This window comes from Antechinus flavipes, chromosome 1 (assembly GCF_016432865.1).
Source record: "Antechinus flavipes isolate AdamAnt ecotype Samford, QLD, Australia chromosome 1, AdamAnt_v2, whole genome shotgun sequence".
Taxonomy (NCBI): domain Eukaryota; kingdom Metazoa; phylum Chordata; class Mammalia; order Dasyuromorphia; family Dasyuridae; genus Antechinus; species Antechinus flavipes.
Window position 1 is genome coordinate 447,783,202 of NC_067398.1, and position 13,818 is coordinate 447,797,019.

Here is a 13,818-nt window from a genome sequence, read left to right on the forward strand (position 1 = left end):
CCCGATTTGAATTCAGAAAAATGAATCTTCCTGATTCCAGACCCAGAATTCTCACCACTGAGACACCCATGTGGCCTAAAGAATTAAACAGGTGAATTAAATTATCTCTGAGAATCTTTCCAGTTTTAAAATTCTGTGGTTCTATTTTTGAAGTCTCCAATGATTTCTCCATTATATTTAACAATACCACTAACAAATATATTGAGATTCATATGACCAATAACTTTTCAGATGACGATATTATGATTATATCCTTATGCTTATAAAAGGTTTCTTCCTTTTTGATATCTGTGATGGTTTTGTGTGAACACAGGATCATCAAATATCACTTTAATACTTTAAAAAGTGCTAGATCTTTGTAGGTACTCACATTCGACAGTTCAGCAAAACTTCTGTAAAAGCTTCTTTTCTATAGTGAGTGGCTTATTTTCCTCACTGTTATAATTTTGATTGTATAAAACTTTCCTTTCAAGGCTTACACTATGTTTCTTCTGGACCTTATTGTTGATAGAATTGATTCATTTTTTTCAAAGAGAAAAACAACCGGTTTCTCTAATCTACCGCATCAGGAAAGTTAGGAAGTAAAAGCAAGCATTCCCATAGTCTACCAGAGGGAAAAAAAAAAAAAATATATATATATATATATATATATATATATATATATATATATATATATATATATGTTTTGATAACATCGTGCAGTTTCATTAGAACTGGGACCCTTAAATATGAACAATCATAAATCTGTTCTAATAAATAATTCGCTTTTTTTCCAAATTTTTCTCCTTTAATGTCACTTTTGAAATTTAGTGAGAAGATTTTTGTTTTCGTTGGACAAAATAAAGGCAAATCTAAGAAATAAAAAACCGCTAATCTCCCTAGATTTTAAATCTCAAATAGTCATAGCATTCATTTAAATTACCTGAGTGGTTATATAAATGTATTCCTTTCCCAAAAGGGATTCAAGAACTTTTACTATGTGAAGGTAGCATTTAGAATAAGGTTTGTTCATTATCAGAGCATTTTTCATTCTTGGGATCTTTGATATTTAGTTAATTCTTGTGGATTATACTTGGAGACCCACCTCCTCTCCTCCCCCCACCGCCCCAGACTTCAGAACTTGACAGGAGAGTATGTGTAATAGAAACTATAGTAATATTTTAAAAAAATTATTCATATACTGCTCCCCAATAATAGTGCCAATACTTGGGAAGTCTAAACTTTAGGGAAAAGTCACATGAACGGATTTGACCTGAGTCTGGGATCCCTTCAATCTTCATTTCTCAGGAAAGCCTCCGTTTGGAAAGCTGAGAGATTCTCTCTAGAGAGGATCCTGAGTCGTGGTTGATCGGTTTTTATTTTTTATTTTGCCCTTCTTTGTTTCCCTCGCGTTTAGCACCATACCTGGCACACAACAAGCGCTTCATAAATGCTTGGTGAATAGGACCCATCGCATCCTCGCTATCATCAATCTTGGACCGAGCTAATCACGGTTAAACAGGTTCTGCTTATCAGAACTTGCCAAACTCGACCCGCAGGGATTTGGAGAGCTCCAAGGCTAGTACAACTCTAAAGTGGGGTCTTGGGAAGCGGGGGCAGCGAGATTGTTAAGATTAGACAGAATGAAAGGTCAAGAGATAAAGACCGGCTAGAACCAGAGACCTATGGGACCAGAAGAAACTTATCCAGGGAGTGAAGCAAGACATTTCCCAGCATCCCACCTCTAAGCCCTACCGAAGCCCTAGGATGAAACTTCCTATCCCGCTTCCCCTTCCCTTCTCTCTTCTGTGTCCTCTCTCCCTCCCCCAGAGTAGTTCTGGGCGGGGCCGACTAGAACACTGAGCTGGGAGGGCGGGGGGAGGACCAAGAGGAAAAAGGAATAGTTCGCACCTGCGGGACTTCAACTCCCGCCCCCGCCCTAGCGCCTAGCCCCCAGGCCCGCCCTCTTTCCTGGGCTCGTGGGTCCACCAGCCAATCCGAATCTCTGTCTTCCTTCTCCTTCCTTGGCTCCCCCTCCTTCAATCTCTACCCCCCCGCCCCCAACCCCGGATACTGGGATCCCGCGGCGTGACGCGAGCACGGCGGCTCCTCCTCCTGCGTCTCTGGCTGCGCCGGGCAGGGGGGATGGTTCCATCATGGCGTCAATGCAGGTGAGAGGAGTTTGCGGCATCCGAGCGACCGGCTGAGGGGGGACAGGGGGCGGTGGATTCGGACCAGGACAGCGGTGGAGGCCGCGGGAACTGCGGGCTGGGAGTTGGGCAGGGTCTGGATCTGCTGGGCCGGCTCCGCCTCTTTTCGCCCCCGGCGGCCGTGGAGAAGGCGCGCCCTAGCCGACCTCGGAGCCGGAGAAGTTGGGGGGGGGGGGAGGGTTGCGGAGAAAAGGGGGCGATGAGGCCCTTCTTCCCCCCAGCCGTGGCTCCCCTACTGCGCCTGTCTCCCTTTATGGCCGACCTTTCCCTTCCATGTCCCGAAAGGAAACAGCTGTTTTCACTGTGGATTTCGCATCGCCCGAGTGTCCAGAAAACAGTGATAATGAGTGTGTAAGTGAGTGTGTAAGGGTGAGCGTGAAAGACAAGAGACCCAAGAGACACAGAGGTCGATTCCTGAGGAAGCTGGCTCCAGGAGGGCCTCCGATGCTCTTCCTTTGGCTGCCTTCCCTTTTCTCCCTCCTCTTCTTCCCATCTTACCACTTTCTCTTTTCCCCACCTTTTTAAATAAAATACTCTCCTAACCCTACGCCCTTGAATAAATTGCTTTTTCTATTTAGTCACTCCCTTGACCGGTTGCCTTTGCCTCTTGCTCTTCCCTGCCTCCTACCTATTACATCCTCCCACTATTTAAAGTCTCACCCAAACATTAATCTAAGAGCATCCAGTAATATTACAGTCTTTGCTCTCTTAGTCTCCCAGAAACTTTAACTTAACCGGTTCCTCTGCTACTTATTTACCTTATAGTTAGTCCATGTTATTCCCAAAGCTTTCCAGGATACCCTGCTTAAAAAACAAAAACAAAAACAAAAAAACCTTCGTCACAGCATTACATTCTTCTGCTTTCGTTTCTCAAAACATTTTAGCGAAACACTTTCTAGTTGCAGTTTGTTAATGTGAAGTGTTGTTGGTTTTCCAACTTAAATACCCTTGTCGATATTGTACAGTCAGTCTAAAGACTGCCGGAAAGATGGCAGTGTTCTAGTTCGTTGAAATTGAAGGCACATTTGTTCATTCAAAGGTGACTAGAATTACTAAAATTTTAGTTGTTTTGAAGAGAAAGTAAGTGCAGAGTATGAGTGTTACCTCAGGATTTTTGGAGGTTAAGATTTAACTCTTTAGTGAACAAAACTACTTCATTTTGCTTCATGATATTTAAAAATAGCTCTAGTTTTTTGGTTTCTGAAAAATTTAAACTCCTCCCAGCTTTTTCCCTTTATAAGTTATGACAACATGATCTTCATTTTCTCTTCTTCCCTTTTCTGCATCCTTCCCCTTTTCTGCACACCATCTTTGTTCCCATTTACCTCATTCCCCTTTTTTTATTCACTGTGCTTTTTTTCTTGCCTTTTTTCCTTCTTTACTCTTTTGTGCAGCGCACAAAAAGTTATGTATTTATTGTTAAAGAGATATAAAGAAACATGTAATTAAGTTAACTTGAGGAGAAAAGCCTCAGTTCAATGTGTGGAAAAAATTTTGAGTAGTAAACATACTCCAGTCAGGAGTAAATTTGACCACAGAGAATAGATGGAAAGTTCATCTATCATTTAAGATTTAGAAGGAGAAATATAGGAAGAAACTCCATGTTGAAAAAGTATTTAGATTGAATGTCCAAATAACCTTTATTGTGGGAGAGGAAAAAACTACCTCTGATAGAATTATTTGATAGAGTATGTTAAAGGGATAGTGGTCTGCAGCAAAAAATATTACTACTAAAATTAGATTTAGAATTCTGAAAGGTAAGACTTCTTTACAACTCTGACTTTTTTTTTCCAAAATGAGAAAGGAAAATTGAATTGGTAACAGAAACTAAGTTGGGACAGAATTCAATTTTTTTCAACTTTGAATTTGTCAGGCATAGTTAAGTAGTATGAAAAATGTTAGCCCACACAGTGTGTATATGTATATGCATGTTTTTTGATCTAAGCATTATTTGTATTCCTAGAGATTTTTGTGACTTTAGGTTAGATGACTGAGGAAAAGAACAAACCTGATTTTGTTTTTGTTTAATTAGAAATATATTTGGAATTTTATTTTGGAATCTTAACAAAGTTTTCCCCTACATTTGGAATTTTAAAATGTTAATATATGTTCACAAATGTGTAAGGCTTAACAGTTTCTTTTTTCATTAAATACACAAAGCTATTCTTTTAAAAGATAATTTTATTCATGCTTTTTTTGTGTGTTTTGCATCAGTCATTTCTTAGAAGGGGGAGGGAGGGTGGTTAGTGTGTAGAAAAACTTCCAAATTGAGCCTTATAACAAAGAAAAGCAATTAGGAAACAGTATCTGATACAATGACTATATCTAACAATACAATATGCTGGTTTAGTAGTGTATCCTTGTTCTTTGGGTTCTTCATTGCTTTTTCAGTTATTGTACTCAGAACTTCCTTTAAGTGACCTTTTTATTTCCATAGTTGTAGTTAGTCATAGTGTATATTGTTCTTTTGGTTCTGTTTATTTTATGCTCCAAATACATATAAATCTTCTTTTGTTTCTGAATTCTTTGAGGTTCATTTCTTATGCATAATAGTCATATAGTATAATTGTTGGTTTCCTCCCCCAAATCAGTGGAATCCACATTGTTTCCTTTCCCTCCCCCTTCCACAATGAGTGATGCTATGAATGTTTTACTATATGTCTTATTTCTGTCATTGTCTTCCTTAGGCTACATGCCCAATAGTGAGATCATTCGGTCAAAGAATATGGACACTTTTTTTTCCATACTTTGAAATTGATAGTCAGATCTGTTGAACTGTCTGATGGACAAGACACCTAGGTGGTACTGTAGAAAGAGCTTTGGGCCTAGAGTCATGAAGATCCGAGTTCAAATTTAGTCTTAACACTTAATAGCTGTGTGACCTTGGCCAAGTTGTTTAACACCTATTTGCCTCAATTTCCTCAACAGTAAAATGGGGATAATAATAGGACCTTGCCTCTTAAGGGTATTGTGAAAGTCAAATGAAATATTTGTCAAGTTCTTCGAACAGTGCCTGACATACTAGGTCCTTATATAAATACTTACTCCTTTCTGCTTTCCTTTTCCTTCATCAAGAGAGTATTAATGTGTATGTCTTTCTACAGCCCCATTAATGTTAATTTTTTTTTTTTTTTTGCTAGTTTGCGAGGTTACAGCTATTTAATTTTATATTTCTCTTTCTATTAGTGTTTTGGAAAATAATTTCAAATGATTGTTCATAATTTGCAATTCTTTTGAAAACTGTTCATTTTTGACCACTTATCTATTGAGAAATGGCTCTTAAAATTTGTCATTTACTAATATATCTTGGATATTATGCAAGTCTATTCTTATATTCTCCTTGGTGACCAGTTTTTTTTTTTTCTGAAAGATTTGTAAGTTTGTAATACATTATTCTGACTAAAATATCTATTGAAAAATAAGTAATATCTTAAAGCATATTTTATTTGCTGGTTTGTGAGAGATGGTCTTACTATTTAAAATATGTGATCAGGTTCTTTAGTTTTCTTAATCTAAAGATCATTATCTGGCCATATTGCTGCCACTGAAAATTAAGGGATTAAAGCACTCTACAGTTTTGTGAATTGTCATAAAATATATATATATATTAAAGTAACAGGATATAAACACAAATAGATATGAAAAAATTTAGCTTCTAGAACCAAAGGTATTACCTAAGGATTAAATCTGAATCTTTAAAAGAAAATTGTTTTGCAATCTCAAGTTGTATATTAAATTAATATTCATAGATTTAATACAGTTGAAAAGCTGATAGGGAAATTAGCAATCATCTAGTCTAAATTAGTTTTTCAGGTATAGAAATAAATGCCTGACTTCCAAGCCCCCAAACTGATATGGATGGCCCCTGATCACAGCCCATTTTATGCTTTTTACTAAATAAGGCAATGGTTTTCAAGCTTCTCCTTATTTGTAATTCCTTTTGGAGCGATGCCTCCACTGTTTTTTTGTCTTTAAAAAGTTTCATGAACTCAAGCATTAACATGACTATTTCAATTAATTCCTGCCTCTGACATGTCCTGAATATGTGGCCCCCCCAGGGAAGTTCCTCCAACCTCTTAGGCAACTCTCTAGGATTATAAATTGTAGATAAATATACATTTTTGTAAAAATTTTCTAACCTGGGAGTTTTTAGGATCAATAATTTAGAGCTAGAAAGGGATCTTATTGGTTATAAAACCCAATCCCTTCACTTAACAGATAAACTGAGATTGATTCATCTAGGATCACATAGTGGCAGATAGGATTTGAATCCAGGTCTACTTGACTTCATGATGAAACTGTCAGTCCAGTTAAATTTTGTTTCATTGATACTCTTCTTAAATTACTATTTTCATTAATTTAAGTAATTTAGTAATTTTAAATTACCAACTCACCTTCTCTTGAATGAAATCAATGAATTAAAAGTATTTAGTAAGTGTTCATCATGTGCAAGTCATTACTTCTGGTAAAAACTAAAAAATCCTTATTACCAAGGGAAAATAATGGAAGGAATGATATGGTTTCCAAAGTCATTGGAACCTCAGAGGAATGTCCTTTCTAGGAGTGATAGTGATGATTTGGTTATTCTCAGAGCCTTGTAGTGGGGTTAGAAAGAGAAAGTGGTATTCAGGTATTGAGAGCCCTTGAAGCAAGCCACTTAGGGAGACTTCTCTGTTATGCTGAGCAAGGATGAACCCAGAACAACTGTGGAGAGACCAGCAGATAAGGAGATTTGGCTTCTGCTGGCTTCTTGGTGCTGTCTGATTAATTATGAAGAACTCTCACTTTGAAAGACCAAAGAATTCTGATCAGTCGCTGCCAGTGTAGCATACTTTACTGCTTTCTTGGTAGAGAGATGTTGGACATACAGGCATAGCTAATAAAAGAAAGATGTATTAAGAGAAAAAAAAAAAAACACTTAAGTATTTACTTTGCCAAGCACTGAGGCTACAGAGAAAAAGGTGACTTTATCCTTACACCCAAGGAACTCACATTCTTTTCTTTTTTTTTAATAATAGCTTTTTATTGTCAAAATATATGCAAAGATAATTTTCAGCATTCATCCTTGCAAAACCTTATGAGGAACTCAATTCACATTCGATCAAAAGACAACACAGATTTCAGTTATATAGCAATCATATGGAAAGATCCATTTGTTTTTTAGGGTTTGCTTTCAAGGCACCAGGTAATGTATTTTTAGTGTCATTTCTATTGGTAAAACCGTATCTGTTTCTGATGTTGAATCACTTTACTCTATCAAGTATGTTGGTGGCAAGAACTTTATTTTTTGAGTCCTTAGTAATTAAAGATACTTGTAACCAACAGGTATATAATCAAGCAAAACTTAATAAATGCATTTGCTATATCTGACAGCATTATATCTTATTCTGTACCTCTTGTCCACATTACAGAGATGAGAAGCTTACTTTTTAAATTCATTTTCTGACATATTTCAGAGTTGTTTTCCTTAATATTATTATAATTATGTAAATAGTTCTTCTGGTTCTACTATTTTACTCTGCATTAATTTTACAAGTCTTCTTAGGCTTTTCTGGCACAATGGTATTCCCATTACATTTATATACTGTAATTTTTTCCACCATTGTAAAATTGGTGAACACCCACTTTTTCAGTTCTGGGCTGCAGTTCATAATTAAATTAACAGGGTCTTCCCATTATTACCTCCCTTTTTCCCTCCAAATAGTCAATTTCCTTTTTTGCAAATCTGTTAACTGTTTGCATTTTCCATTAGTCATTTGTTGCCTTTTTTTCTTATGGTGATTGATAACTTACTTTTGAAAATGACAGATGCATATCCTTTGGCCAATTATCCCAGGAAATGGCTTTTGTTCTTGTGTATTTATATTTGTATAGATTCCTTATATGTCTTAGAAACCAGATCTTTGTCAGAAAAAATTTATTGCAAAATTTTTAAAAATTTTCTTTGAGGGAAAGGAGATAGGGGAGGGGACCGGGAGAGTGCTATCATCAATGGACATTCCTTTTGATTAGGAATTGACCATTGTCTTTGAATAGAAATTGGACTAATAATAAGCAGAGTGGTAGTTGGTTTCTGAGAAGGAAGACTTCTGATAAGAATCTGCCGCAAAATTAAAATTCCATATCTATAAATTTTCAGTATGTGACTAGGTAAATAAACCTTTTGCAGCATCTAATTTCAAAAATCTTAAGTATAAAGTGAGTTTTTCCCAGTTAATCTGTAGAACTATATTCCCTATATCTTTGATTGCTTTGTCTGTTTTTTCTTTTCCTTAATTATTTTGACCTGTTCTAATATTTTTCTTTCTGTTAACATTACTTTACATATATAATTTACTTCACTTTAAAATTCAGTAAGGTAACTTCTGAAGTCATCTGCCTATTGTGACCTCAGGGTGATTCTGTATTCTTCTGAACATTGCCAGTAGCTGAATTATAGTGGTTTTTAACATGGTCTCTGTGTGTGTCTCTTGGTTTTTTGAAGCCTAGTTCTTGACCAGGTATTTTTGCCTCGTCAATTCTCAAAATTCCATATAAATTGCACTTTGCATAAGTGGAGAGATTGGAATTATTGGAGTAAAATGCTGAAATTTAATAATGAATAAATCTGATAGGTCAAAAATATACTTTCTCATTTTCCAAAAACAGAAAAGATGGGTTCTAGTCTCAGCTGTCACTAATTAGCTGTTTCTTTTAATTATTCATCTAACCTCTCTGTGTTTATCCTTGCCTATTAAAAGAAGGGAATTTGATTAGGTCATCTCTTAAAGGTATGTTATAGCTTCCTGGGTAGTCAGTCTCTTATGTCTTTGCTCTCTAGCAATTATATATGCATGGACTGTCATTTACTAGCTGAAAAAGCAAGCTGAAAATCTGATCGTATTGGTTATTCATTTTGTGATTATCTGTAGTCTCTTCCTGTTAAGTGCTTAACTAAACTGCAGACCTTGACAACTGTGTTTTCTAGCTAGAAGAGATCGAACCTGGGAAGAAGTGTGTGTGTGTGTGTGTGTGTGTGTGTGTGTGTGTGTGTGTTTGCACATGCAAGCGCATATGTAAATCAGTATGCAGATTATGAGAATGGTCCAAAATCACTGAATGGAAAGTCAAGCCGAAGCCTATGGAGAATCTAAAACAAGTGATAAAATCTCATAACATTTCAAATTTAGGAATATTCCCCATGTGCTGGGGATACAAAGAAAGGCAAAAACAGCCTTTGCCCTGAAGGAAAATGGAGGAGACAATGTGCAATAAACTTAAGGGGGGGAGGAGGGGGGGAACCTAGAAAGCCTCAGGCTAAAAGTTGGTATTTTACCTGAGTTTTGAAAGAAACCGAGGAAACTGAGAAAACATTTCAGTTATTGGGAACAGCCAGTGAAAAGGTAGAATTAAAAGTGGAGTGTGTGAATGTATTGTGTTTAAGGAATGGCAAGAAAGTCAGTTTTATTGGAGGAGGGATGTGAAATGTAAGACTGAAAAGGTAGGAAAGGACTGTATTGTGAAGGCCTTTAAAAGCCAGAGAATTTTCTCTTTGATCTTGGTGTTTATAAGGAACCACTGCTGTTTATTAAGTAGGGAAGTGATCAAAATCTATACTTTATTACTGATCACTTTGACAGCTAAGTGAAAGATGAATTGGTGTGAGGAGAAACTTTTGAAACAGACACCAATTGGTAATTTCTTGAAATAGTCCAATACCAGACTTGGTACCAGAGCTTGAGTACCAGAGTAGTGGCTATGTCAAAGAAGACAAAGGTACATGTGTATAGTAGGAATTGTTGTTATGGTGAAGGTAGAAGGATGAGACTTAGCAACAGATTTTTTGGGTTGAGTGTAACTGAGGAAATGAGGATGATATCTGGTTTTCAGCCTGGCTGCATGGGAGTATGATGGTACCTTCACCATCAAGGGAGTGAAGAGAATAAGCATTTATGTAGCACCTACTATGTGCCAAGCATCACACTAAACCTTAACAAATAGCTCATTTGATTTTTACAACTCATTGAAGTAAGTGCTGCTATTCTCATATTACAGTTGAGAGAACTGAGATAAATATTTGTAATGCACTTAGCACTTAGGTGTTGTATAAATGTTGTTATTACTGTTCTTGTTACATTTATATTGTGTCTACTATGTGCCAACTAGCTGTGTTAAGTGCTTTACAAATGTTATCTCATTTTATCCTCATAACAATTCTTGAAAGTAAGTGCTATTATTATTCCCATTTTGCACATGAGGAAGCTGAGGCAACTAGGAGTTAAGTGACTGCCTAGAGTCACATACCCTGGAAATGTTGGAGACCTGATTTGAACTTGGGGCTTCTTAACTCTACTGGCTGGCCCTAGATAATATGCCATGATATAGCTTCATAGTATTCAGGCAGACCATCTCACCATTTGCCTGCTATTGCTAACCTATTCATTCTCTTTATCCCTACCTGGATCATCTTCTACACTACCAAGTCCATACCTGGTCTCCCTGAATCCAAAGTTCCATGGAACTTGGATTTAGAAGCTTACATAGCTTTGACTAGAATCGGCAAGCCATGTTTTTCCTGACTCATTAAAACAAATAATAGGAAAATAAAACTCAGTTCAGGACCTTACCTTCAATCTTCTGCTAAATAAGAATCATTAAGACATTTATACCATCTTTCCTCCAAAGCTTTCATGTTCATATTCTCGTATTAAATTTCCAATAATAATGGTATCTCTCATTAATTCTGTTCTCTTTTGGGAATATAGTAACTTGGAGTGGGATTGGATCCTAAAAAAGGAACCTTGGGAACTTGTTTGAATGCCCTGGTTAAGGATGTGGATATGCTGACCCTTGAGATCAGAATCAGGATGAAGCTTAAATTCATACCTTAACACTTCTTACCAACCACAATGCTGCTGGATGCAGTCTTAAACCCTTTCCTTTCCCAAATGCCTGCTTTGGGACTTCACTATCCTGACAAATGGTTGACATAGTCAGCCATTTCAGCTAGATATACTTAGTTCTCTAAACTTCTCACTTGTTCCCCATACTTTCCTGAACTTGCACAGTCCCCTTTAACCCCTTCCTTCCTACTACATCTAAAATTGTAATCAAACTCAGTTCTCTTTAGCCCTGGAAAGTATGTTTTGATCTATTCTCTCCAAGATTACTTTCTAAATCAAAATATCCTTCTCCGACCACTGTTCCTTCAGAAGCATTATATTCCACAGTGTAGACAAGACACCCTCTGATCTAAGGAAGCTAAGCAGGGTCAGGAATGGTAAGTGCTTGGATGAGAAATTGCCTGGGAATACCAAGGTGTTATTATAAGGCCTTTTGGAGACAGTAGTTCAGTGGATAGAAATCTGGGCCTGGAGTCAGAAAGCCCTGAATTCAAATCCAGCCTCAGATACTTGTTAGCTGTGTGACCCAGGGTCCTTGGGCAAGTCACTTATTGCCTTAATCCGTTGTAGATAGAAAGGCAAATCATTCCATTATCTTTGCCAAGAAAACCCCATGAATAGTATGGTCTACAAGGTCTGACATGATTAAATGATTAAAAAAACAGCAAAACAGTTATGTGCTTTCATATATACTGTCTTACATGTTGAACTACTACTTAATCTTCAGCTATATCCTTTCTTTTATCGGACTAAGTTGTAAACTTCTTAAAGATTGGGAACATGTGTTATACTTTGTATCTCCCATGGTATTTTGCAACAGTGGCCTCAAGAAACATTTTTATTTGATCGGTACTCCATAATAAAAGACCTGGTTGGCACATGAATGGTTGATATGTTTGAGCACTAAACACAAGAATAGTTCAGACTCTAAAATGCAACACAAATTGATAGCAAGCACTAAGTTGTATTGTTGGTTGTCTTTTTTTTCCCCACTGTGGTTTTTTTCTTTTCATCTTTCTGTTTTTAAAAAAAAATTTTTTTGTAAAATTTCAGTTAAAGCCCAGGAAAAAATACATAGGTTTTCAGTGTTTTTAAACTTTGAATAAGTCCAATATTAGAAGTACCTAAAATGGGAAAGGGATCAGCTAAGGGATTTAATGGATACAGTGCCAGAACTGGAGTCAGGAAGACCTGAGTTCAGATGCTGCCTCATAGAAATTTATTAGTTGTGTGATTCTGGGCAAATTACTTAATTGCCTTAGTTTGTCATCTGTAAAATGAGCTAGAGAAGGAAATGGCAAACCATGCTGGTATCTTTTCCAGAAAAACTCCAAATAGGAGTCATGAAGAGTTAGACATGACTGAAAATGATTAAACAATAGCAAGAACAAATTATAGCAAAGTTATTTTTCATCTCCTAATATTCTGAAAGACTCTGGCATATAATGGAAATTACACTGGATTTGGAGTTAGGAGACTAGTTCAAACTTTAGTACCTCATAAACCAAAGGTATGTGACCTTATCTCACTGGGCCTCAATTTCCTTATCTGTAAAATGTTGGATGTGATCTCTAAAATGTTCTAAAGATTCCAGCTGTGAAGCACATGAGCTTCTCAGAGGTAACAGTTCAAAAGAAAACTGTTGTATTTTGCTTACTTATAACAGTTTTACAGCTATATCTTTTGTGCAATTTGGTACTGAATATAGGCATTTATTTATTTATTTTGAGTTTGGTTGATTTTTTTTTTTTTTTTTTTTTTTTTTTTTTTTTTGCTGAAGCAATTATGGTTAAGTGACTTACCCAGGGTCACATAGCTAAGCAATGTTAAGTGTCTGAGGCCAGATTTGAACTCAGGTATTCCTGACTTCAGGGCTGGCATTCTGTCCACTGTACCAAGTAATTGCCCCTGAATATAAGCTTTTTTAATAGGCTTTCAAGATTTGAGATGAATTTTACATATTGTTTGCATGTTTTTCTTATGTTTATCTTCTCAACATTAATGCTTTAAAAATAAATGTCTTTTCTGTGTAAGACTGCAATGCAATTGTTGTTTTGCATAAAGAAATATAAAAATTTTGGACTTTTAAGTAATATTTACTTAAGTTGATAACCAGTGACTTCCAAGAAATTAATTCCAAGAAATAAATATTATTAGGTTAAGATATTCACTTTTTAATAAATCAGTCATTTATTAAATAACTAAATCAGCTTCTTGGAAAAGTTCCTAAAAATATACCATTCTGTAAAAACAGGTAATCCAAAGATGTATAGGATATCTTGAAGGCCAAACTTAATTTCTTTTTTGCCCAAATATATTATAGTCTATGCTAATGTATTCATTGTGTTGCACTTTATAGTCTGAACTTACCCTAAAAGGAAGCCATGAATGATTATTATCAGTAGTAAAAGAAAGCAAACTAGGCCCAATAATGAACTTGACCAAATTCATCCATGGAGTTGTGACAAGAACCTGTTTTTCCTCAGCTTCATTTTTGATCCTTTGTAATTGTTGCTTATTGTGTTGATCCAGTTCCTAATTGCTTTTCTTTATGATGTTGTTATATAAATTGCTTACCTTTTTCTGCTTATTTCATTGCATCAGTTCATACAAGTTTAATAAGGTATCTCTGAAATTGTCCCTTCATTTGTTATGGTATTGAGAGTATTTCATTATATTCATATAGCACAGCTTCATATTCATATAACATAATTTTTCCAGCATTTATGGGCATTCGCATAGTTTCT

The 13,818-nt window shown here is 36.1% G+C and overlaps 1 protein-coding gene across 2 annotated transcripts in view; it reads left to right on the forward strand.

Annotated features, from left to right (window-relative positions):
• Positions 1-1,941: 1,941 nt before the first annotated feature.
• UBE2W (ubiquitin conjugating enzyme E2 W) overlaps positions 1,942-13,818 on the forward strand; it is a 157,640-nt gene continuing 145,763 nt past the window's right edge. Inside the window, exon 1 of one of the 2 annotated variants that reach the window (XM_051970046.1) lies at positions 1,942-2,150. In XM_051970046.1, coding sequence (XP_051826006.1) covers positions 2,136-2,150 — 15 coding nt within the window. In that variant the 5' untranslated portion in view covers positions 1,942-2,135. The remainder of the gene's footprint in view (positions 2,151-13,818) is intronic. The other variant, XM_051970045.1, reaches the window with a different exon arrangement.